A 27,076-nucleotide genomic window follows, 5' to 3' on the forward strand; every position below is an offset into this window, starting at 1 on the left:
ATACTATCACCCCATTTGTAGGATGAATAAGATGCCCTGTATATAGATCCAGCCCACCTCATTCCCAGGGTTGCGTGAGTGTGTGGTGCAAGGTGTGATTCCTGCAGAAATGCGATATCTACTTTCCACCTGGTAAGACTGGCAAATATCTGTCTGATTTTCTGAGGCTTCGAGAACCCCCGTATGTTCCAGGTAAGAATGTGCAATCCTCGCCTGTCCGTATTTCTAGAACCCATTGACATCAGTTAATGCAACACATAACATTTTCATACAATTCCATGTTACAATTGATGCGTGCCTTTCCTTTGTATAACGAACAGGTATGCCCATTTTAGGCAGTTCCGGTGGAGAAACTAATAACATATCTATATGCAGAGCTGTCGGTCTATGTAAACATACGAATACCCCCCCTCCCATTTCCCGCCCACTCCAGCAACCCCAATCTGCCGAAGCCATATCCCCTCAGAGCACCAGCCCCCTAAACAAAAAACCATTAACACAGTGCCCATCTTAGGAACTTGTGTTGGGTATTACCCTCACGGAGGTCCGCCAGGAGCACACTTCTACACCCAGAAGATGGGTGCAGGCGACACTACAGAAACTGTGTAAATGCGTAAGATGTGTGATCCTCCACCGCCCACCCCTCCACTTTTCAAGCACATCCTGATATTACATAAGCAGCTGCTCTGAACTATGGGCAGAATAACAACTCTACGACCTCATATGTCAGAGGTGTCTGCACCATCCATCTCATGTTTAACGTTCGGGGTGTGTCCTGGCACAGTTAGGAACCTGAGAATAAATTGTTCATTTGAGATTCGCAGTAGCGGGCATGTAGTCGCCCGGTTCCACAACCCCTGTCTGCGTCACACTAGGCACTACACGTGCTCCCTCCTGCCGCCCACTTGCGCGCATAAATCCATGATGTGTCTGCGAATAGTCTGGTCAGAATCCCCGCAAGCGGGCTATGTGCCCGTAAACCACCTCCATACTGCTGGGTGTCTAGTGTAAACACACCACAAATCGGACCCGTTCGCAGGGTGTAGCTGCAAGCAACAATCAGAGTACAAATATAAAGAAGCATAGCAAAACTTTGAACCCCAGTGTGAGTTAGCCCTTCAGACAGATAGCTAGTGCAGCACCACCGACACCGTCTGTTCAGCGGATCTGTGTACCAGGCAGGCCCGCCCAGTTTAACCGTTAGTGGTTATGTGGCAATAACCATCTGTCAATAGTATAATAGAACTCACCACCGGCGGACGAAGCTATTTTCGGTGGCGTCAGTCTGAGTCTCTCTGTTGATCATTATGCGATTCCGCTCTCGCCTCCCGCTGTACCTTTTTGATAAAGTCCTGGGCCGCCTTTGGCGTAGCTAGCACGATCGCCTTCTCCCTCCATACCACTCGGAGAAGTGCTGGATACAACATTGAGTACACTATGTTCAAATCACGCAGTTTAGCTTTCACTGAGGCGTATTCCTTCCTGGCCTGCTGAACTGCGACCGTGTGGTCTGGGTAGAACTCCAGTGAGTTGCCTTGATGTTGTATTTTACCCGTCTCCCGTGCCAGTCGGAGAATAGTATCCCTGTCACGATAGTTCAGGATCCTCGCCACGGTTGGTCTAGGTGTGGCACCAGGTGGCGGTTTGGGGGCCAACGATCTGTGCGCCCGCTCCACAATGAAGATTGGCGATAAGGCCTCTGCTCCAAAAAGATCCCTACACAGGTTTTCAACGTAGTTCTCCATCCGTCCCGTGTTGGTCGTCTCCGGCAGGCCCGTGATCCGGACGTTATTGCGCCTTGAGCGCGCTTCCAAATCCTCCTCCTTCGCTCTTATTACTTCCAGGAGTTTTTCCATGCCAGTGCATTTGGAGGTGGAGGCTCGTGCATCATCTTCAACGGCTGCAATCCTTGTCTCGGCCTCATCCAACCTCTCGCCATGTTTTTCTTGCCTCGCAGCCATGCCGTCCATCCTGCAAGTTAGGTTGTCCAGCTTACCGTTGATGTCTTGCAGGTTTGACTGAATCGCCAGTAGGATCTTCTCCATGTTGCTGTTAGGCATAGGAGTAGCCGCGTCGCCATTTTCCACCACTTCCTCCGTAGATTTCCCCGCTCTCCTGTTGTCAAAAGAGATCTTAGGCTGCTGCTTATCTGGTTTCCCCATGTTTGTGGATGGGGATGCCGCCTTCCTGCAAACGGGCACAGACGCCCTCGTGACTCTTGCCGTCGTCGTCGTGATACGCCTCCCAGGGTGCTCAAGCACTCCACTCGACTCCGCCGCCGCTATCAATGAGTAGGGTCACTACAGCCTCCCGCCAGATCTGTTGGGCGATGGGGAACCGTGATCAGGTCGCCTCTGCAGTGATGCGGCGCTACACGGCCAAGCAGTACCGTTATTATGGTCTTGTCCCCTCTGCTGACCTCTGGTCATGGATCCTCAGCCGTCTCTGCGAGCTATACGTCGCTGTTGCTTGGTGCGCTACCAGCGCTGTTTTGGCGGATCCCCGCCTAAATAGAACCTCTGGCGGCAAAAGTGTGTGGACTGTGAGGCAGTCACCAGCGTTAGCTCCCAGCAGCAGTGCCCTCGCGTATCCGCTAGCCAGATCGTCCCGTCCCGCTCAACCCGTTACTCTGGGCGCGATGTAAACACTAACTTCACTCCGGGACCCTGCGCGGCCATCTTGTCAGGCACTCGTCCGGTGTCACTCCTGAGGCCAACGGGCGCACATATGCAGGACAGGCAACCCATCTCGGCGGTACTGGCGGAATCTGCATTTTCTCACCTCCGGTGATTGCCTGCTGGTGTTTGAAGCCGATCTCATTCCGCGGTTAGCACGTCTGTCCACAGTACGCTAATCTCCGCCGGCCATTTTGTCAGGCTAGTGACCGGTCCGGGCATGCCGCCCGACAAAAAATTAACTTGCCCCGCACGAGCTCCGGATTATAGCACACCGGACTGTGCAGCTCATCTTCCTACACACGTGCATATGTTTTCAAAGTGGTTTCTCGGGGTTTTCGGCAGTGTAATCACCCATTGTTGGTGGTCGCCTGGCGGAGCTGCAGTTCAGGCAGCCATTCCGCTGTGCGCCCCCTAGCGCCTCCAAATCCAATGTGTATTTAGATGAATGGAGAGAAATGGTATGCAATAGATCTAAAAGTAGAGCATTTCAAAGTTTGACTCCAGACACATTCAACAAAAAAACAAAAAAACAACAAACATGCAATGTTTCAACTGATTACAAGGTTAATGGATTTTGGTGCGGGCGATTACTTGTCTCGATCCTCTGATTCCATCGAGTATGCCCGTAACAAAAAAATAGCAATCACTACTTTTGATCACAGTATTGGGACTATTCAGCTGAACCAAGAAATACCAGACTTTCCTGCTAGTTTTTCCTTGATTCCAGAGACAAATCCACAAATATTTTGCAACTGCTCATGTCAGCAGGAGGGTCAGTGGTGGGTTGGAGTTGAGGTGTGGGCTAGGGGTCGGACAGGGGATGGTTTGTAGTCCTACTGGCAGCCCTTGCCCATGTCCCAGATGTATTGTCAACATGTGCCAATTCACATGCAGGGAAAATTAGCCCAGTGTCTCCGGTCACAGAATTATTTGGATCAAGCATGTAAATCTATGCAATAAGTAATGTTGGAGAAGAAAACGTTACTGGATATCAAATTGTCATGGAGACACAAAGCTGGGGTTATATTATTAGGAAGCGCAGTTCAAGACCAAATTGCATTTTGCTTGCGAGCGGATGGTAAGACTGGATGTCATGTTGTTGAGAAGCATCTACTAGAGTTTGCGGGATAGGGTATCGGGCTGGTTGAAGTGCAACAAAAGGCAGTATGTCATCCTGTTGGAAAGTGCAATGTGAGTTAGGTGCAAACTTTTGGATCCATAAAACAAGGCAGACTGTCATGTTTCTGGGAAGTGTAATGCAAAGGATTGTGGTAAGTTGTTGGTAAAAGGAAACTGCATTTGGGAACACAAATGATCTTGCTGTGGTACTGTTAATTGCGATTTGGAAAAGGTAAACAATATACAGTAGAATGTGTTCATGTGGGTCTGGACCTACCTTTGTGCTGTTTCCAATGCTTGATCCCAGTTTTGCTGAGCCAAGAAGAGGTTCATTTTGAAAACAAGGGCTGGCAGAAAACTGGGGAAACCAACTATAATCTGGTTGATAATATCCAGGGCTGCTTGAAACATATGCTGCTTGAATAAGTATATTACCTGTGAAAAAAGTAACAATCTGATGATCTTATCTGCACAGTTCTTCAGACAATGTGATACAGAGGCTGACTATTTGAGGGGAATGGTCAGATTGTGCTGTTCATACTATGTGCCTATGTTCTAGGAACAGAAGACTTCAAGGACGGATTTTTAATCAAGGACTTCTCAAACTTTATTAACATGATCCCTACTTTTAAGTGACCGAGGTTAGGCAGTGAAAATGATAGTACCTCATTTTAAGTATTAAAGAACTATTATTATACATTCTTTTACAATTTTTGAAGACTTCTAAAAATGTCACCTAGTCACCTAAAGCTCAGTTAAGAGTTCCTAATACTGATTGACCAGGCACCAACAAAGCCTTCAGCCAACACATTATGGTTTCAATTCACAGGTTTCAAAAACTCAGATCTATTATTGACAATAGGATTCATATCTCAATACTTACAAGTTATCTTAACTGAAATTCAAATTAACAAGCACCAGCGCCACTTTTATGATGTGATGCTAGTTAAACAACAGTGAAGACTTTTTTTCAGTATACTGTAGAATGAAGTGATAGAAAGCAGTCTTTAAAAATATCACTATAGGCGGTCTTTCTGTCCTTTGCACTTTTGTCTAGCGCCTTCTCTGGGAAGTACCATGAGTCCCAGAGTGGGACAACCGGTACGTTTTCCTGTGACTACGTCTACTATGCGAGTGATTATATCTGGCCAAGACACAGATACACTGGCTGCCCCATCTCATTGATTCGGTTGTCTGACAATGGAAACATCAATGTATAACTTATCAACAGAGAGTTTAAGGCCTGGAAGGAAAGGGACTCTGGTGTCTGGATTAGCAACATTTTACATAAGAAAGTGGTTAAGTCGTTTGTCCAGGCCGCGCACATTTTGGCCATCCGTATCTGAGACTTCGTGTTAAACACTGCTTTGACACTGGTTATCTATCCCACTTGAACCTGAGAAAGAGGATTACCAGTGGTCTTGCAATATTTGAGAAATTATTTCTCCTACAATTTCACAAATAAGTAAAGTGCTAAATACTGCAAAGTTGTTTTCAAATCTAGTGTGAAAAAGAGTGGGATATCCAATGTTAAGAATACCTATGTAATGAGGTGTTGTGCAGACCAAATAATTTCACTAGGTATTCCCAGTTCAAGGAGGCAGGCAGGCTACAAAATACTTTATATGTGGTATTTTACACCAGTCTGTATGCATGCCTTTGACCAGTCTAACAGGTAAAAGGTGGGAAGGGTATGGAGAGAAAGCAACTATCAGGAATATCACATGTATGTTACATCTACTTGGTAATTCTGACATTTACTACGGCATTGTAATCAGCCCCTAAGTGTTTCTTTGGACATACTGACACACAACCTGCATGCCAAGTCTTGCTTCCATGTTCTTACATCTTCAACAAACAATAATCTTTAAAGGTGTATGGTTCCATTGTGTCACCAGTATTTTTTCTTGGAACATTATTTGTAGTTCTCGTTAATCACAGTAATGGTATATTCCCCTGCATTGGCATCCTGCTTTTCTGCTACTTGAATGGCCCACTGTGGCTGTGGAGTTTTGAAGCTCTTTCAGTGATAGCATTGTTTGCATGTTTTGCCAGAGGGCATATGCAGAATTCTACAGGATAAGCACCTAAGAAACATAACGCAAGATATAAAAGAACATAAACTGATAACTGGGAAATTCATTATGTGGTCCAGGAGAATTAAACAATTTTGGACACATACACCTCAAGTGAACATTTCCAATGTGAATGTCATATTTTGAAGCCAATTACACATATATAAAAGTATAAGATGGATTCAGCAATATATCATACCTTCCCCATTGCTCCAAATACATCACTGCTGTCTTGAGTTCCTTCTTCAAGGTACTTAATAGACTTCTTCACAACAATATCTTTATCAGAGGAAGAATCCACCCATCCTTTGAGGATTAATCCCTGAAACAAAGTATGGTTGAACAGTCGATTTATTCTACAAAAACACACAATTTGAGAGCAAAATATTCAAATAAAATTCACTGTTATTTTTGTTTCATGCACAATGAGCGTATCCTTTCACTCGGCATTTGAGTTAAAAGAGCAAAAATGTGAATTTTCCTTCACAGTTATTACAATAGGATTAGTCCTTGCTTTCCTTCCTTCACAACTGGTCTGAAATTGCCAGTGTACTATAAACAGCATCATGAAGCATGTCCAGTGGAGTAGCAAGTGGGGGCGTCCACCCCGGATGGCACAGGTTTTGGGGGCAGTGGCCCCCTCCCCCACTGCACCGCCATGGGCAGCAAACACAGGTACCACCATCGGTGGCACAAGGTCTAGCTACTGCAAAAACAACAATTGATGGACAGAATGCAGAACAATGTCATACATTCACCCCAGTACAGAGATCTGGACCTAAATCCATCGTTTTTTTGCACTCCGCACCACCCCAGGTCAGACATGGCCATATGCAAATCAGCCTTGGCCCTGTGCCTCATGGGAACAGTCCAGCCCGAACTGCCAAGCCATGTCTTTCCTGGACCGGAATCAAGCATCCAAGGACCGGTTTCTGGCTATCAGCCGTCATCAGCCTGGATAGCTTGACTCCAGTGGTGTGGAGAGCATGGGACTCACATCTGAGCATACCCATCCCACTCGAGGTGACAAATGCAAAAACAACAATTGATGGACAGAATGCAGAATAATGTCATACATTTGCCCCAGTACAGAGATCTGGGCCTAAATCCATCGTTTTTTTGCACTCCACACCACCCCAGGTCAGACATGGCCATATGCAAATCAGCCTTGACCCTGTGCCTCATGGGAACAGTCCAGCCCAAACTGCCAAGCCATGTCTTTCCTGGACCGGAATCAAGCATCCAATGACCGGTTTCTGGCTATCAGCCGCCATCAGCCTGGATAGCTTGACTCCAGTGGTGTGGAGAGCATGGGACTCACGTCTGAGCATACCCATCCCACTCGGGGTGACAAATGCAAAAACAACAATTGATGGACAGAATGCAGAACAATGTCATACATTCACCCCAGTACAGAGATCTGGGCCTAAATCCATCGTTTTTTTGCACTCCACACCACCCCAGGTCAGACATGCCCATATGCAAATCAGCTTTGACCCTGTGCCTCATGGGAACAGTCCAGCCCGAACTGCCAAGCCATGTCTTTCCTGGACCGGAATCAAGCATCCAAGGACCGGTTTCTGGCTATCAGCCGTCATCAGCCTGGATAGCTTGACTCCAGTGGTGTGGAGAGCATGGGACTAACGTCTGAGCATACCCTTCCCACTCGGGGGTGACAAATGCAAAAACAACAAGGTCTAGCTACGCCACTAAGCATGTCTAGAAGAAGCTGGTCTCGCTTCTATCAATGCGTCACCAACCATCCCGGTCCAATTTCTATACAATTTTTAAAAGTTGAAGATTGTTGCACAGCATGTACTTTGACACAAAGGCTGAGAGTTTAACAGGAAAGAGGGCATAGATTAAAAGTACTGGAAGCACCATGAAGGTAATGGTTAATTACTCGGTCACTCTTCTGTACATCTTTTCAACTGGTTAGAAATCGGATTCCGTAACTGAGAGGAGAAGGAAAGCATAAGCCTGACTAGGCTTCAAACACATAAATTACATAGAACCTCCTAGTCAAAAGCTGCACCTTTTCTGGGTGAATGTTCCCCTGTGTAAAAACTCCTTGTCTGCATATATCTGTGACAGAAGGCTGCTTGTGCTGCCTTTACTCTCGTGGTATGAACAGAAATGCTCTGAAGAGCCAGAACTGCGCTAATGTCATGATCATTTTTGATACATCAGACTATACACACACATAAGTAACTTCAAACACTTGGTTACTTGAGTATAGTTCTCAAGCTATGGAAATATGTTCAGAAACAATGTGAAGAGTTGTTCATCCGGTGTAAAATTTGAGAGCTCTAGAAAAAACAACACTGTATAATGCTTGCTCAGTTGGAGACACAGATTTGTTGATGAAACAAGAGAATTATGTACTTTTCTGTGGTAGGTAAAGTTCCAGAACTTTGAGGCTGTTCAAAAGAAGACCTTGACTTTGTGGAACTACAAAAACCCCTAAAGCTCTCTAATTCCGCTGGTAAATGTCTCCAAAAAGTCAGCTTTTCAAGTGAGAAAATCTATGTCACAAAAAAAATAGACTCAATTGGTCTGTTTCATCAGATCCTCTTTTTTAAGGCTGCCGTGCCAATGAGTGTGCTCAGATATGCCCATATAGGGGACAGGTAATGTTTTCAGGATTCAGGTAAGATCCCTGGTCATCCACATAAAGTACAGGGTTAGTCTGGTCACTATACCTTCTCTACAAGGCACATATTCGAGGGATACACGAAAGATAAATGAAACATGGACTGAACGACTTATTCTAAAATTAAATGGGTGACTTACTGCATGCCATCATTTGATTTAGCTCTCAACCAGCTATCAAGCAGAATGGATGACAGTGTTTTTTTCATAGTGTGCTAGGTGGCAACCTGGTCCACTTTCCAGAAGTGGGACGGGATCCACACTGCGACGAAGCTAGGTAACCTTGTCACTGGTCTCCTGGTATGGCAGAATAGGCATGTCCAGCATTTGGTGGGATCTTAGGGAGTTTATGAGTCTGGGTCCTCATTCAATCTCACTTGTCTCCCTTTGATCATTGCTCCAAATCTACAAGAAAGGTGGAAGATGCTTCTGTGTTACCGCAGGAGAGGAAAGAGATTGTCACCTTATCACGATAGGGAGCCATAAAAGCCAGTAGGGATGATACTTTGTATGTATTCCTGTATGATTAGATTTACTTTATATGTGACCCAGCTTTTCGGATGAGTCAAAGTGTGTAATGAACGTGAGTTCACCATTTAGCAAGTAGGTTACTAATGGATTAGCTTTTTATAAGGGAACCCTCTGCCAGTTAGGAGACTATAAAGATGAGGCAGCGATGTACCAGCCTTTATCGGAAGAGGTGATTAATGGACCGAGTAGGGTTCTAGAATCCAGATAACCAGGAGGAGGCAAAAACAAAAGAAGAGTAATGTGCATACATATAAGTGCCCTAGGAACACACAATGACCCCTGGCACACCATTTCGAGGTTGTTAGTTTGTGTACTGGTTCTAGGACAGACCGACTGTGAGAAATTGGGTTGTTGGGTATGAGCAGCAACCACAATCCTTGTCAGGGTGAGGTACAAGTCAACCCGAAATTAGCCTGCGCTCAACCCTCTGGTAGCGTGGCACAGAGCAAGCAGTCAGGCTTAACTTAGAGGCAATGTGTAAAGTCTTTGTGCAACACGTCAAACAATAATGAAGTGAAAACACTGCACAAAAAAGAATCCCACACCAAGTTAGAAAAATAGAATTGTCTTTCATAAATAAAATAGGACAAAAATGAAAAAATGCAAACAGTAGAACCGGAGATATCCAAATTTAAAGATTGAGATCAAAATAGCACCAAAAAGCACAGAGCACCAACTGTGGATATCTGGTCACGTCGGACTAGGAAAACGTCATAAATTCAGGACGGCTGCGATGGAGCACGGGTCGACTAGCGGGACCCAGATAGGCCCGCTGAACAAAGTACCTTAAATCCTGGTTTCCAAAGAGCTGCGAGGATCCATACCGAAATGGCTTTACGCCAAAGCAATCGCAGGTTCCGAGATGCAGTGAGTCTGCGATGCGAGGGCCTGTAGCATCGTTGAGGATCACGTTGACAAGACTTGTGATGCGAAGTCTGGCATTGAGAATGCGGCACGCAGTCAGGGTGGTGTGTCAGATACGAGAAGCTGCCAGGCTGAGATGCAGAGTCCGGCGTCATTGTCGAAGCTTCCGTCGACGAGCGAAGCAAGGGCCTGCGTTGAGGATGCTTCATGCATTTGGGGCAAGCTGCGCGTCCAAAGAGCTGCGATCCAATCCACACAGCAGCGGAAATGCAAAAGAAGCAGCCACTGCCCTTGCTCACGTTGCCACTGGATTCAAGCTAGCCTGGCTGATGAAGTGTGTTAACCTGAAACTGGTCCCAGGATGCTTGTTTCTGGTCCAGGGAAGACCTGTATTGGCAGTTCGGGCTGGACTATTCCTATGAGGAACTGGATCAAGACTGATTTGAATATGGCTGGGTCTGAACTGGGGTGGCGAAGTGAGCTAAATAAAGATGATAGATTCAACCCAGATCTGTGACTGAGGGCGAGTGTCTGAAAGGTTTCAGTACTCCATCAATTATCTCCTTGTGTTTGCTTTGTTCGCCCTAAGTTGGTAGGGTATACCCAGACGTGGGTCCCTTGCTAACTTTGCCACTGTATTCCAGCTTACCTGGCTGATGAGGAGTGATACCCTGAAACCGGGCCCAGGATGCTTGTTTCCAGTCCAGGGAATACGTGGCTTGGAAGTTCAGGCTGGACTGTTCCCATGAGGCAGAGGGTCCAGACTGATTTGGATATGCCTGGGTCTAAACTGGGGTAGCATGGTGTCTGGATCCGGAAGCCCAAGAATGATTCAATATGTGTCCTATCAAGCATTCAAGCTAAAAGAATGAGCCATAGAACCAGATCACCTTCTTAGAAAGAAGACTGGTTCAAGCGGAACTCCAAAATGGCCGCCTATCATTATACGGTCTAGTCGTTGCCCGGAGTTCGTTTAGAATCTTGGTGAAGCACCAGGCACCAGAGTACGACATACTTCACTGAAGATTCTGCCTTGTAAGCACCTTCTGTTTGCTGCGTTTCTGTCAAAGGGTCAGTACCTGGAATTCCAGATTTCCGTAGGAACGCCTGGCTGAAGGTGTGATGCTAATTTCCCAACTCCCTTACACCACTGGACCAGATTTCTCTGACCCCAGAGATGAGGGGGAAAGGGGAAGTGGATGACAAACAAGAGAGACAGACACACTCGTGACTTCACTTCTTCTTCTTCAGGAAATGATAGTTCACCTGTAAGAGTTAACAGACCATTACTACATTCTCACAGCATCTGAATTTAGACTAAATACACTTTTATTCTAACCCTCCTATTACCTGACTAGTGTGTGCTTTAGCCTCTCTCTGAATTGACTCAAAAGGCTGGGTAAGCATAGGAGCTGATTTTCTAGTGCTTGATCAAAGTCCTATGCATTGAAAATAAGGCTTCAATAACTGGCGCTGTTGCTGAGTTCTCAAGGATTGAACTATTATCTCTAAGCAAGTTCCCAACTGGATTGACTGTGTTGCTGAAGATTAAGTTGGTAAGTAAAAATATATATATATATTTCCATCTACATACAGGAACCAGAACGTTGAATGAACAACACTGCTGCCAAAATTCTCAGAGAATTTGGGAACTGAAAGTAATACGATTTTATTCCAGAAGGTGGCGCTCCAATACTAGTTTAAAAGTTTCTTGCGCCACATTCGAGGTTTGAATTGTACTAGAAATCGAATATCTTCCTCGGGCTTAATTCAAGTTCAAAAGTCAGATTGTTCTCACAGTACAGGTAATTAGACAGCGTTGAATCATTCGTGAATCTCACTGGAAAGACATCTCCAGAGCACACCGGTACTTCAAGGAAAATTCTTACCGGAGTCAAGGTTGCTGGAGAAAGGGAATCGACTGAACAGGAAACGCTGAACAAACTGGTAGCGTTTCATGAGGGAAAAACTCAACGGAGGTTGAGAACAGCTGACGAATTCCAAACTGCTCCAAAGAAATTGCGGGGCGGACCAGGGAATTACCGGAACAAGGTGACAGTGACTGAATATGGTAGGAAAAGGACCCAAAACTATTATTACCGCGATAAGCGGCTCAGAAGATAAGAGAGAGCACGGAGGCTACCGTCTCTCAGGGAATGACGGTTGAAGTGCGCAGCAGAACAGTTGCACGCGCATCAAGTATCTACATTCCGAACCAGATGGAATGACTAGAACGCTGACAGCTCAATTAATCTGTGGCATCAGAGGCGGCTGCCACCATCTTGCGTCTGAATTTTGCCACCAACAGCGTCCAATTTGCAGCTCTGCCAAAAAACTTAGTATTGTCCAGGAACAGCTGGGGAGGGACTTTACTTGTGTTAGAGACTAAGTCATGACCATTCCTGACAGTACCCCCCACCAAAACCCCCTCCCTAGGCTTCTGTGGATGAACTTTATGGAACTCTCTCACCAATCTGGGAGCATGAATGTTAGAACTGGGTTCCCAGGACCTTTCCTCCGGACCATAGCCTTTCCAATCTACCAAATAAAATACCTGACCTCTTTTAATCTTAGAGTCAAGAATTCTTTTAACTTCAAATTCTTCTGCTGATTGTACTTGGATGGGAGCTGGAGGAAGAACCTTGCGCAAATTGGGTGGATTCCTGCGGATTAATGAAACATGGAAAGTCGGATGAATTTTGAAGGTTTTAGGCAGGTCTACTCTGACACTCACTGGATTTATCATTCGCACCACTGGATAAGGTCCCACAAACTTTGGCTGAAACTTTCGATTACCTTTTAATCGCATATGGCGAGTAGAGACCCAAACTTGATCCCCAGGTGCAAAAACTGGTCCCTCCTTACGACTTTTATCAGCCTGCTTCTTGTACTCAGCTTTTGATTTAATCAACTTTGCTGAAGCTAACTGATAGGCCCGTTGCAATTTCTGAACTAAATCTCCAGCAGCTGGAACCTCAACTTCCACTTGACTCACCAACATGTTAGGATGTCTGCCATAATTTAAAAAGAAAGGAGAGAAACCAGTAGCAGAGTGGATTGAGTTATTGTACGCAAACTCTGCTGTACTAAGTAAAGACGGCCACTCCCCTGCTTGTTCCATCAAATAAATTCGAAGATACTGTTCAAGGTCTTGATTAACCCTCTCCGTCTGTCCATCAGTTTCTGGATGGTAACTGGTGGACAGACGAGAGTCCACTCCCAACCCTTTTAGGAAGGATCTCCAGAAACGAGACACGAACTGTGACCCTCGATCTGAAATGACCACTCTAGGAATTCCATGCAATTTTACCACATGTTGGACAAACAGAGTAGCTAACTGGGTGGCATTAGGAAGACCATTCAAAGGAACAAAGTGACTCATCTTGGAAAATTGGTCAACCACAACCCAAATGACTGAATTTCCCTGACTAGTTGGCAACTCGACAATGAAATCCATCGACACGGTGTGCCAAGGATAAGGGGGAACAGGCAAAGGCATGAGAAGACCCTGTGGAGATTGTCTAAGACTGTTCCCTTTTAAACATGGTTCACAAGTGGCAACATACTGTCTCACCTGAGCTTCCATGCCCGGCCAATCAAAATTTCGCTTCAAGAGTTCCAAGGTCTTAGTTACTCCTCTGTGTCCAGCCAATGGTTGATCATGAAACATTCCAACAGTCTTTTCTTGTAATTCAACTCCAGGAACGAATGTCTTGCCTTGAACTGATGGTTTTCCATTCATTACTAACCGATCTGGCCCCTCAGACGCCCAATTCTCATATTCTTTTTTCTGAAATTCTTTTTTGATCTGTTCCTCCAAATCAGGGATCACCGAAGCTGCCACAATTCTTTCTTGAGGAATGATAAACTCTTCCGATCTATTCACTGACTTCGCAGCTGAGTCATCTTCAGAATTCAGACGAGAAAGTGCGTCTGCTTTTCCATTTTCAGCCCCAGGTTTGTAGGTTAAAACAAAATCAAAGTCGGCGAAGAAAAGAGACCACCTAAGCTGTCGAGGGGTCAGGGTGCGAGCTGATTTCAGGAACTGCAAATTTCGATGATCAGTAAATACTGTGACCACATGTCTGGCTCCCAGTAAGTAATGTCGCCATTCTTGAAATGCTTCTTTCACAGCTAATAATTCTCTGTCAGCAATGGAATAATTAATCTCAGCCGGAGATAATTTCCGGGAATGGTAAGCTACCGGATGGAGCTGTCCTGTCTTCCGGTGTCGCTGAGATAAAACTCCACCAATGGCCCAATTTGAAGCATCTGCTTCCACAAAAAATGGTTCTGTTGGATCTGGATGCTGTAGAATAGGTGCTGAAACAAAAGATTTCTTTAAAAACTGGAAGGCTTCCTCTGTCTCAGATTTCCACTCAAACTTTTCATTCTTTCTGAGCAATCGGGTGATTGGACTCACTTTTTCAGAGAAGTTTTGGATGAAACGTCGATAGAAATTGGCAAACCCCAAGAAACTTTGGATTTCTTTTACTGATTTTGGAGTGGGCCAATCTTGTATTGCTTTTAATTTTGAATCATCCATGTAAACTCCTTGAGGAGAAAGAATAAAACCCAAGAATTCAACTCGAGAAGAATGAAAAACACATTTTTCCAATTTGACAAAAAGTTGATTCTCCAATAAACATTTCAGGATGGCTCGTACATGGAGAACATGTTCATTCATATCCTTAGAAAAAATTAGGATATCGTCAATGTAGACGACAGCAAACCTATCCAGAAATTCCCGGAGGATATCATTCACAAAATGCTGGAAGGCAGCGGGTGCATTGCACAGTCCAAAAGGCATCACCTGGTATTCAAATAAACCAAATCGAGTTCGAAATGCCGTTTTCCACTCATCTCCTTCCGCCATCCGCACCAAGTGGTAGGCCCCTCTTAGATCCAATTTGGTGTAAATATGGGCATCTTTCACCTGATCCAGAAGCTCCGAAATGAGTGGTAACGGGTAGCGATTTTTCTTTGTTACCAGGTTTAATGCCCTATAGTCAATGCAAGTCCTTAAGCTCTTGTCCTTCTTGGGAATAAAGAAAAGAGGAGAGGAGACTGGAGACTGAGAAGGTCTAATAAAGCCATTAGCCAAATTCTGATCAAGGTACTCCTTTAAGTGCAAATTCTCCGATTCTGAGAGAGCATAGATCCGACTACATGGCAAAGACGCTCCAGGCTCTAACTCTATCTTACAATCATATTCCCGATGGGGAGGGAGTTTAAGAGCTTCTTTTTCATCAAAGACTGACTTTAAATCTTGGTATTCCTTCGGAATTTTTGGAATTTCCTCTGTGCAAATCATCTGTGGCTGATTAGCTAAACAATAAGGGATTGTTGATTCACTCTCCTTAGGGATGGGATGAAAACAATGCCGAAGACAGTAATCTGAACTCAATTCAACAGTTCTCTTAGCCCAGTCAATCTTGGGATTGTGTTCAGTTAGCCAGGGTAACCCCAAAATCAATTGAAATTGCGGGGCATCAATTAAATTGAAACTGATGTAACTACAATGTTCTCCTGGACCCAGAATGGTGATCACTTCTGTATCGAAAGATATTGGACCTGAGGATAGCGGAGTTCCATCTACTGCACGCACAGGTTCTGGTTTGGGTTTCTTCACAAACTGGATACTCAAACTCCGGGCAAATGCAAGATCACAGAAATTTCCTGTGGCTCCAGAATCAATCATGATGGCCACAGTGGCCTGTTCCGATTTTCCAAATGATATCTGACATGAGAGAATAAGATGAGGAGCAGAAAATTGCAATGTATTAGCCAAACTTTGCTGATTGGGAGTTGTCTTAGAATTCGCTTCCACCAGAGCAACTCCTTCTACTGGTGGAGCTTGTCTTTTACCCACGACGCAGTCTTAGGCCGCCTTGGACACTCTCTCAAAAAATGACCGGAACCACCACAATACATACACAGTTTTCCAACCCGCCTCTTCTCTCTTTCTTCTTTACTCAGCGGTCCTCGAACGGTACCAATTTGCATCGGTTCTTCTGTGATTGCTTCTTCCTTTGTCTTTCCAACTTCAGTACGCATTCGGTCAAACCTTGGAGGAATCGGTCGAACTTCTTTTCTTCGTTCAGAACGTCTTTCTGATTGTCTTTGATCAATTTGAAGAACCAAATCTATTAATTCCGAAACATCTGTGGGTCTTTTAGGGATCTGAGCCAACCCATCCTTTAATTCGTCCCTCAGACCTTGATAGAAAATGGCTGCTCTTTTAGTCTCTGGCCATTTTGTCTCCACAATTAATTTATTATACTGAGCAAGATAAGCCACCAACTCTCTGTTTCCTTGCTTTAGATCCAAAAGCTCATTGTCTGTTGTCTGAGAAATTGCTCGTCGATCAAAAATTCGCAAAAATGCAGTTTTGAAATTTTCAAAATTGTATAACACTGGATCATTGGTGGACACCAAAGGCATGGACCACGCCGCAGCATCGCCACTCAGATAAGACAGCATGAACGCCACTTTTGATTGGTCTTCTTTAAAAATTATCGGTTTGCACAAATAATGCAATGAGCATTGTGTAACAAATACCTGTGCCTTGTTTGGGTCACCCAGAAATCTTTCAGGAGGGGCTAATGGAATTGTCGGGGACATAGCATGCACTACCTGAGTTGTAAGTTCTGAGGAAGAAGGAGAAGGGCTAAATGTTTGAGACCTCTGACCCCCAAAATTTGGACTGGGACTAATTGTAAGTTCATTTAGCCGCTGACGAAGATAACTAGTCTCCTGATTGGATTTTTTAACCTCTTCTCTAGTCTCACTCAACTGTTTTTGTAATCCTTCCAAAATGGAACCCAGAGCCTTCAAATCTAAACCTTCAGCCATGACGCCCAGACGGAAGGCAACTGCGGGCACTTCAATCTGTCAAAGGGTCAGTACCTGGAATTCCAGATTTCCGTAGGAACGCCTGGCTGAAGGTGTGATGCTAATTTCCCAACTCCCTTACACCACTGGACCAGATTTCTCTGACCCCAGAGATGAGGGGGAAAGGGGAAGTGGATGACAAACAAGAGAGACAGACACACTCGTGACTTCACTTCTTCTTCTTCAGGAAATGATAGTTCACCTGTAAGAGTTAACAGACCATTACTACATTCTCACAGCATCTGAATTTAGACTAAATACACTTTTATTCTAACCCTCCTATTACCTGACTAGTGTGTGCTTTAGCCTCTCTCTGAATTGACTCAAAAGGCTGGGTAAGCATAGGAGCTGATTTTCTAGTGCTTGATCAAAGTCCTATGCATTGAAAATAAGGCTTCAATAACTGGCGCTGTTGCTGAGTTCTCAAGGATTGAACTATTATCTCTAAGCAAGTTCCCAACTGGATTGACTGTGTTGCTGAAGATTAAGTTGGTAAGTAAAAATATATATATATATTTCCATCTACATACAGGAACCAGAACGTTGAATGAACAACACTGCTGCCAAAATTCTCAGAGAATTTGGGAACTGAAAGTAATACGATTTTATTCCAGAAGGTGGCGCTCCAATACTAGTTTAAAAGTTTCTTGCGCCACATTCGAGGTTTGAACTGTACTAGAAATCGAATATCTTCCTCGGGCTTAATTCAAGTTCAAAAGTCAGATTGTTCTCACAGTACAGGTAATTAGACAGCGTTGAATCATTCGTGAATCTCACTGGAAAGACATCTCCAGAGCGCACCGGTACTTCAAGGAAAATTCTTACCGGAGTCAAGGTTGCTGGAGAAAGGGAATCGACTGAACAGGAAACGCTGAACAAACTGGTAGCGTTTCATGAGGGAAAAACTCAACGGAGGTTGAGAACAGCTGACGAATTCCAAAGTGCTCCAAAGAAATTGCGGGGCGGACCAGGGAATTACCGGAACAAGGTGACAGTGACTGAATATGGTAGGAAAAGGACCCAAAACTATTATTACCGCGATAAGCGGCTCAGAAGATAAGAGAGAGCACGGAGGCTACCGTCTCTCAGGGAATGACGGTTGAAGTGCGCAGCAGAACAGTTGCACGCGCATCAAGTATCTACATTCCGAACCAGATGGAATGACTAGAACGCTGACAGCTCAATTAATCTGTGGCATCAGAGGCGGCTGCCACCATCTTGCGTCTGAATTTTGCCACCAACAGCGTCCAATTTGCAGCTCTGCCAAAAAACTTAGTATTGTCCAGGAACAGCTGGGGAGGGACTTTACTTGTGTTAGAGACTAAGTCATGACCATTCCTGACAGTTTCCTAGTCAGGTAGTTTTGCGTCTACACAACGGTTTTACTCTGCGTCATTGTAGTTAGCTACCGGTCCGTACCCATCGGGTCCTCGGAATTTGCAAGTAGGGTTTTTTTCCCTTGAGTCTGCACACTGAAGAATTCCCTAAGCTGCCTTCCCTGAGGTGACACTATTCTCCAAATTTGATAAGCGTCTTCTTGCTGAAGTTCGTAGTAAGACACTAATCCCCAGTATGACTTCGCGTTGAGATTTACTGTCTCCGCTTGTCATTGTTAAGCTATTGAATCCATTCAGAGTTTCTCCAATTGGAGTTTGTTGAGTAGGAATTCATTTCTGAAGCAAATAAGTTCAAGTTCTGCATTTATATAGCGCACTACTCACCCAGAGGGTCTCAAGGCGCTTGGGGGAAGGAGGGTGCTCACTCATCGAATATCCAGGTTTATAATTGTTTTCTGAATGAGAGGTGGTTCTGGGTAAGGCGGAGGTAGGCAGGGAGAGAGTTCCAGGTTTTGGCCGCTAAGTAGGAAAAGGATCTTCCACCCATGGTGGATCTATGGATACGTGGGATTACGGCGAGGGCTTGATTGGTCGATCGAAGTTGGCGGTGGGGGTGTAAAAGGACAGGCGCGTGTTGAGGCATTCGGGTCCAAGGTCGTAGAGTGCCTTGTGTGCGTGGGTGAGGAGACGGAACGTTATTCTCTTGTTGACGGGGAGCCAATGGAGTTCTTTCAGGTGACCGGAAATGTGAGCTTGGCGGGGGACGTCTAGAATAAGTCTAGCTGACGCGTTTTGGATGCGTTTGAGTTTTTTCTGTAGCTTTGCTGTTGTTCCGGCGTACAGGGTGTTACCATAGTCCAGACGGCTTGTGACCAGAGCGTGAGTGACCGTCTTTCTCGTTTCGGTGGGGATCCAACGGAAGATTTTTTTAAGCATACGTAGGATGTTGAAACATCATGAAGAGACGGCGTTGACTTGTCTGGTCATCGAGAGGGAGGAGTCCAGGATGAAGCCCAGGTTTCGTGCATGGTCTGTGGGGGTGGGTGCGTTTCCCAGGGCCGGTGGCCACCATGAGTCATCCCAAGCGGAGAGTGAAGATCCTAGGATGAGGACTTCAGTTTTGTCCGAGTTCAGTATAAGGCGGCTGTTCTTCATCCATTCGGCTACTTCCTTCATTCCTTCGTGTAGGTTGGTTTTGGCGGTGTTTGGGTCTTTGGTGAGGGAGAGGATAAGTTGAGTATCGTCTGCGTAGGATATGATGTTGAGGTTGTGTTGTCGTGCGATGGAAGCGAGGGGGCTCATGTAAACGTTGAAGAGGGTGGGGCTGAGTGAGGAACCTTGAGGTTTATTAGGGAGATCTCACCCGCATTTAACCTCTGCACACCCACACTTTGTGGGGTAGAAGGGACTCGGGGGCACTGCAAACTCATCGCGCCGGTTTCTGAGCGCCATTTTGGTTTGGGGGAAGGATTCTCCTCACGGAGCGCCATCTTGGGTGAGGGAGAGCCACTCGCCCTGCCAGGACCCACGCATTGGAGGAGGAGGTAATAAAAGTAGGTCCTCCTACCTCGTTTAGGTAGACTACCAGCCTCCTGCACTCGCGCTGCGTGCAAACGCTCTACCTGTATTTTAATTAATTTTAAAACCATTATATTGTTTTGCGTCGAGCGCTTGCTCTGTTTGCTCTTTCTTTGCCTGCGCCGCTTAGAGGGAATATTAGGGAGATCTCACCCGCATTTAACCTCTGCACACCCACACTTTGTGGGGTAGAAGGGACTCGGGGGCACTGCAAACTCATCGCGCCGGTTTCTGAGCGCCATTTTGGTTTGGGGGAAGGATTCTCCTCACGGAGCGCCATCTTGGGTGAGGGAGAGCCACTCGCCCTGCCAGGACCCACGTGACCTATTGGCCTGGGCCTTCTTAAGATGGCTGCTGGACAAGCGCGCAGCGACGGCGCGCAGCGGGTGCGCCGTAGGGGCGCCGGAGGTGCGCCAGAGGTAAGCCCGTTTGCGCCCGTTCGCGCAACGGACGCGCCGGGGGCCGGTCTCCCTGGACTACCATCTCAGGGGACCATAATTTATACCCGAGATGAACTCTTAGGCATTAACATCATTCCCCCGTTAAGAGGACGAGCAGCGGCTGCGGAGAAGCAGACGGACTCGTATAGATGTGGTCTCTTAAATGTGAGATCGCTGTGTTTGCATCACGGGGATATTGCCTTCATGATCGACTGCCATGAGTTAGATATTCTACTCATGACAGAGACATGGACAAGCTCGGACTGTGTAGTGGAGCTGGGATTGGCCTGCCCCTCCGGATATAAAATCAGGCACATCCCTCGGATTGGTGCTAGAGGAGGAGGACTGGGTTTGATTTTCAGAGAATCAATAGACCTATCCCTGATTGACATCAAGACTATTCCCGGGTGTGAACTATTAGCCTTTTCCCTGAATGATCAGGGGGGCGCTCTATTTACGGGTCTGCTCTGCTATAGACCTCCATCTAGCCCTATTTCAGCTGTGGCTGGGCTGATTGAGCTTATCCTTGATCTATCCACCTCACATTCAAGGTTAATGGTACTGGGAGATTTTAATCTCTGGGCAGGTGGCTCTGGAGAGACGGCGCTCACAGATCTAACCCAGACCTGCCTGAGTATTCAGCTACAGCAGTTAGTTCTTACTCCCACCCATGTAAAGGGCCATATACTGGATCTAGTTTTCGCTGATCCAGAGTACTTAACCGTTCGGAACATCTTGCCACAATGCTGGACAGATCATGCGCTTGTGTCCTTCTCCCTTACGCCCAAGGCGGGGCGGGGGAAAAATAGGAACCTAGCGGGGGTCAAACGCAGCAGACAATGGTCTAAACTCCTGAATCAGTCTCCTCTACCTCTATTACTTTCTGGGGGTTTCACTCTTGAGGAAAACGTAGACTTGAGCTACGAAAGACTGAGTCAACGGATTGTGTCCTCATTAGATTCCTTGGCCCCTTTACGGAAAATCAGAAACAGGCCGACTCCGGCCATGCCGTGGTTTTCCGAGGAGCTGTTCCAACTTAAACTCCAATGTAAGCGGGCCGAGCGCATCTGGAGAAAGAACTATTCGGACCTCGACCGGGTTCTTTACAAACAGGCCATGTCCATCTACAAAGCACAGATTAAAAGGGCGAAGGCTAGGTTTTTGGAAGAGTCTTTGCGGGTGGCAGTAAACAAATCACAGACTTTGTTTAAAATCGTGAAGGATCTGTCATGCCCTGCCACCACGGCCAATGCTATTCCCGCATCCCAGTCTCTGTGTAACTCATTGGCGCAGGCCTTTGAGGATAAAATCGCAGCCATTTTAAACAATCTTGGCGTTACATCTAGCGATAATCCGCTAGAAGGCAATGAACTGCACCTTGAGTCTACTACAGAAATAACCCCTAGCGTTGCCAAGTTGGACTGCTTTCCATCTCCCACCTTTGAGGAATTCATTTCCTTGGCTCACAGTGTGGCGTCGGGATCCCCTCTGGACCCGCTTCCACATAAATACTGGAAGCTGTTCCGGGAAGAGCTTTTTCCCCCGCTGTCTGCCATCTGTGAACAGTCCCTGGTTTCAGCACGGGTTCCAGACTGTTGGAAACTGGCCGTGGTTTCCCCTCTTCTTAAAAAGGCTACCTTGGATCCGGTGTGCCCAGCCAACTATCGACCTATTTCTTTGCTCCCGTTTCCAATAAAAATTCTGGAAAAATGGGTTACAAAACATCTGTCGAAGTATCTGGAGACCGGGTCCTGTCTGGATGAGGTTCAATTCGGCTTTAGACCGGCTCACGGGACCGAATCAGCGCTGGTGACTGTGTTAGACGATCTTAGGACGCGAGCCGACCATGGTAGAGCTGCCTTTTTAGTGCTGCTCGACATGTCGGCCGCGTTCGACACAGTCAACCACGAAATTCTGATCAAAAGGTTAGAGGAAGTGGGGGTGACAGGCCTTGCTCTGCAGTGGCTGACATCATACCTTGGAAATCGTCATCAGGTAGTGTCACTGCCTCCTTTCAAATCTGACATCAGGAAAGTGGAGCAAGGGGTCCCACAAGGGTCGGCCATCAGCCCTATCCTCTTTAATTTATATCTGCGGCCATTAGTTGCGCTAATTAGATCTTTTGGCATAGCGGTGACGAATTATGCGGATGACACTCAACTTGTCTTCTCGCTTGAGGGCAAGGAAGCAGTGACGCTGGACATCTTCCACCGATGTATGCTCGCAACTGCCGACTGGCTGAATCAGAATTCGCTGCAGTTTAACAGCTCTAAGACAGAAGTCTTACACTGCACTACTGATCGTGTCCCTAGACCTCTTCCGCCGGACTTTTGGCCGCCTTCCTTCCAGAGCACGTCTGTGTCAGCTATTTCGGTCCGTAATCTGGGAGTGATGTTTGGGTCTAATCTCCAATTGGACGCAGCTGTTAGTAAAACTGTGAGTAACTGCATGGGATTACTACGAATGCTGAGGAAGGTCCTCCCGATGCTTCCCTTGGACAGCAGACCAGAGGTGGTGAGAAGCATTATTGTAAGTCGTTTGGACTACTGTAATGCCCTTTTCCTCGGAGCACCAGCTACCTTGACAGGAAAACTGCAACGGGTGCAAAATCTTGCAGCCAAATTAGCGCTAGACCGTCGCCGTTTCGACTCCTCATCCCAGGCACTAAGGGACCTCCACTGGTTACCGGTCCTTCAGCGGATTGATTTTAAATCATTATGTATTGTATTTAGGGCCCTTCACGGACAAGGCCCAATTCCACTACAGAACATGTTCCATTGGTATACTCCGACCAGATCCCTTCGCTCGGCTTCTGCCTACCTGGCTGTGGTGCCTAAAGTATTGAGATCACGACTGGGTGGCCGATCTTTCAGCTTTACGGCAGCTAGGCTATGGAATGCTCTTCCATTGGGATTGAGAAGCACGAATGACCTCAATTCTTTCAAGAAAAACTTAAAAACCCATCTTTTTCCCAAGGCTGGGATACATTAGTTTCTTTTGATCAGCACGTTGCGAAGCAGGCTCCTTTTAGTCAAAGCGCCAGGATACCCGTTGGGTGACAGATACGCGCTATAAAAGTATACCAATACATACATACATACATACATACGCCGCAGATGACTTCAGTGGCTTCTGATCTGAAGGGGGGTAGGCGGACTCTTTGAGTTCTTCCGGCGAGGAACGAGGTGATCCAGTCCAGTGCTTTTCCTTGAATTCCAACATTGCTGAGGCGTTGTATAAGGGTGCTGTGACAGACTGTGTTGAAGGCTGCGGAGAGGTCAAGTAGGATGAGGGCAGCTGTTTCTCCGTTGTCCAGTAGTGTTCGAATGTCATCGGTTGCTGCGATGAGTGCGGTTTCGGTGCTGTGTTTGGCTCGGAACCCGGATTGTGATGGGTCGAGGGATTTGTTGGATTCGAGGAAGGCGGCAAGTTGATTGTTGACGACTTTCTCCATGACTTTGGCGGGGAAAGGAAGGAGTGAGATGGGGCGGTAGTTCTTAAGGTCAGTGGGGTCTGCTGTGGGTTTTTTCAGGAGGGCGCTGAGTTCGGCATGTTTCCAGCTTTCCGGGAAGGTAGCGGAGTTGAGGGAGCAGTTGATGACGTCTCGGAGATAGGGTGCAATAATGGAGTCGGCTTTGTTGAAAATGTGGTGGGGACATGGGTCGGTAGGTGATCCAGAATGGATGGAGTTCATCAAGCGGATGGTGTCTTCAGTGGTGACTGGGGTCCAGGTGCAAAGGATGTTGGGGGGGAGTTTATCTTCGGGTGTGAGTGGGGTGGGCTGATCTCCGGGCTTGTTTTCAAAGCTGTTGTGTATGTCTGCGATTTTGTTGTGAAAGAAAGAGGCTAGGGAGTCGCAGAGGTCTTGGGAGGGAGTGATGTCGTTGGTGCCGGCGGTGGGGTTGGTGAATTCTTTGACGATGTTGAATAATTCTTTGCTGTTGTGGGAGTTGTTGTCAAGTCGGACCTTGAAAGCTGCTTTTTTGGTGGAGCGGATCAGTTGGTGGTGTTTGCGGATGGCGTTCTTGAACGTGGTTAGGTTTTCAGTGGTTGGGGTTTTTCTCCAGGATTTCTCGAGTGTGCGGCAGGACTTCTTGGATTGCTTGAGTTCATCGTTGAACCAAGGGGCTTTCTTGCTTCCTTGTTTGATTTGGTGTTTTTTCAAGGGTGCTAGTTCGTCAGTGCTGTGAGTGATCCATTGTGTGAGGTAGGTGGCTGAGATGTTTGGGTCCGATGATTTTGAGGGGGTGTTATGGAGAAGCGATGTGAAGAGCTGGTCCGTGGTAATTTTGTTCCATTTTCTGCGGGAAATTGGTTTTAGGTTGTTGTGGGTTGTGCTTTTCTTGTAGTTGAAGTGGACGCAGCTGTGGTCAGTCCAGTGTAGCGCTGAGGTGTGAGAGAAGGAGATGTATTTGCTGGAGGCGAAGATTGGGTCGAGTGTGTGTCCGGCACAGTGCGTAGGGGTGTCAACAAGTTGTTTAAGTCCGAGATTGGCGAGGTTGTCCAAAAGGGTGGTGGTGTTGCTGTTGTTGGTCTTTTCCAAGTGGAAGTTAAGGTCTCCTAGTAGAATGTAGTTCTCGGAGGGGAGGGCGTGTGGGCTGATGAAGTCAGTGATATCTTCGCAGAATTGTGTGCGGGGTCCTGGTGGCCTGTAGATGAGGGTGCATCTGAGAGTTGTCTTGGGGTCGGTGTGGATCTGGAAGTGAAGGTGTTCGGCATTTGCGAGGGTGTCGTCGGAGCAGGTTGTGATGCGGATGGTGTTCTTATGGACGATGGCGATGCCTCCTCCTGTTTGGTTGCTGCGGTCCTTACGTATAATCTTGTATCCGTCAGGGATGGCTGTTGCGATGTCAGGCGCTGATGAGGCGTTCATCCAGGTTTCTGTGAGAAAGGCGACGTCCGGCAATGTAGTGTCGAGTAAGTTCCAGAGAGCGATGGCGTGGCTGTGAACCGAGCGGGTGTTAAGTAGGATGCACTTCAGGTGGTTAGTGTCGGAGCTTTGTTTGGCGTTAGTGGGGTTGGTGTGGGTCTTGGTGCAGTCAAACTTGCAGGAGTGGCAGGCGAAGGGACCATGGGTGTGTCCAGCAGTGGCTTGGTAGCAGTTTTGGAGGCGGCCGGGGTTGAGTGCAGAGAGGGTGGTGGTATCGTACGTAATGCGCGAGGGGTGGGTGTTAAGAGGACCAGGGGGACCGGCACTGGGCGCGGTCCAGGCACGGACGGGCGTAGACGGGCTTACCTTTGGCGCACCTTCGGCGTGACCGCTGCGCGTGGACGCTGCACGTAGGTCCATCTGTCCTAAATGGAGAGTGGAAGGGGGCGGAGCGTGGGAGGGGCAGCTGGGAGGCGGGAGCGAGGTGGAGGGACGGTCTGGGACGGCACAACAAACAAAATGGCAGTAACAATAACAAATACTGCGAAGCAGGGTGAGATTAGGCACAAAGTGAAGGAACTGTTTCAGCAATGGAGCGCTATGGGTGATTTTAATGTCAAGGCAGCAGTGGTATAGCGCTACGCACTCAGCAGCAGGCGAGCAATATTACACACAGAAAAATCGATTTACAATACAAAGTAATGCCCAGCAGTAGAGCGAGTGATTAGCAGTGGCGAGCGATTGAAAGCGCAACACAAAAGGATAGCAAAAACAATTATGAGGCACAAAGCACAATCAGCACGATACCAGGAGGAGAGGAGGTGAGGGGAGCGACCGCTTCTGCACAGGACAGGACGGTCACAGCTCTCCACGAGGATGAGGGCAGCCTGTAGTCTCAGTGGGTGGGAGGGGCAGCTGGGAGGTGGGAGCGAGGTGCAGGGACGGTCTGGGACGGCACAACAAACAAAATGGCAGTAACAATAACAAATACTTCGAAGCAGGGTGAGATTGGGCACAAAGTAAAGGAACTGTTTCAGCAATGGAGCGCTATGGGTGATTTTAATGTCAAGGCAGCAGTGGTATAGCGCTACACACTCAGCAGCAGGCGAGCAATATTACACACAGAAAAATCGATTTACAATACAAAGTAATGCCCAGCAGTAGAGCGAGTGATTAGCAGTGGCGAGCGATTGAAAGCGCAACACAAAAGGATAGCAAAAACAATTATGAGGCACAAAGCGCAATCAGCACGATACCAGGAGGAGAGGAGGTGAGGGGAGCTACCGCTTCTGCACAGGACAGGACGGTAACAGCTCTCCACGAGGATGAGGGCAACCTGTAGTCTCAGTGGGTGGGAGGGGCAGCTGGGAGGCGGGAGCGAGGTGGAGGGACGGTCTGGGACGGCACAACAAACAAAATGGCAGTAACAATAACAAATACTGCGAAGCAGGGTGAGATTGGGCACAAAGTAAAGGAACTGTTTCAGCAATGGAGCGCTATGGGTGATTTTAATGTCAAGGCAGCAGTGGTATAGCGCTACGCACTCAGCAGCAGGCGAGCAATATTACACACAGAAAAATCGATTTACAATACAAAGTAATGCCCAGCAGTAGAGCGAGTGATTAGCAGTGGCGAGCGATTGAAAGCGCAACACAAAAGGATAGCAAAAACAATTATGAGGCACAAAGCGCAATCAACATGATACCAGGAGGAGAGGAGGTGAGGGGAGCGACCGCTTCTGCAAGGACAGGATGGTCACAGCTCTCCACGAGGACGAGGGCAGCCTGTAGTCTCAGTGGGTGGGAGGGGCAGCTGGGAGGCGGGAGCGAGGTGGAGGGACGGTCTGGGACGGCACAACAAACAAAATGGCAGTAACAATAACAAATACTGCGAAGCAGGGTGAGATTGGGCACAAAGTAAAGGAACTGTTTCAGCAATGGAGCGCTATGGGTGATTTTAATGTCAAGGCAGCAGTGGTATAGCGCTACGCACTCAGCAGCAGGCGAGCAATATTACACACAGAAAAATCGATTTACAA

The 27,076-nt window shown here is 47.0% G+C and overlaps 1 protein-coding gene across 1 annotated transcript in view; it reads right to left on the reverse strand.

Annotated features, from left to right (window-relative positions):
- TTC21A (tetratricopeptide repeat domain 21A) overlaps positions 1-27,076 on the reverse strand; it is a 465,179-nt gene that overhangs the window by 349,838 nt on the left and 88,265 nt on the right. The window contains exons 5-6 of the mRNA XM_078663200.1: positions 6,072-6,194; positions 4,075-4,232 (exon numbers count right to left, since the gene is read on the reverse strand). Coding sequence (XP_078519326.1) covers positions 4,075-4,232; positions 6,072-6,194 — 281 coding nt within the window. The remainder of the gene's footprint in view (positions 1-4,074; positions 4,233-6,071; positions 6,195-27,076) is intronic.

This window comes from Lissotriton helveticus, chromosome 10 (genome assembly GCF_964261635.1).
Source record: "Lissotriton helveticus chromosome 10, aLisHel1.1, whole genome shotgun sequence".
NCBI lineage: Eukaryota > Metazoa > Chordata > Amphibia > Caudata > Salamandridae > Lissotriton > Lissotriton helveticus.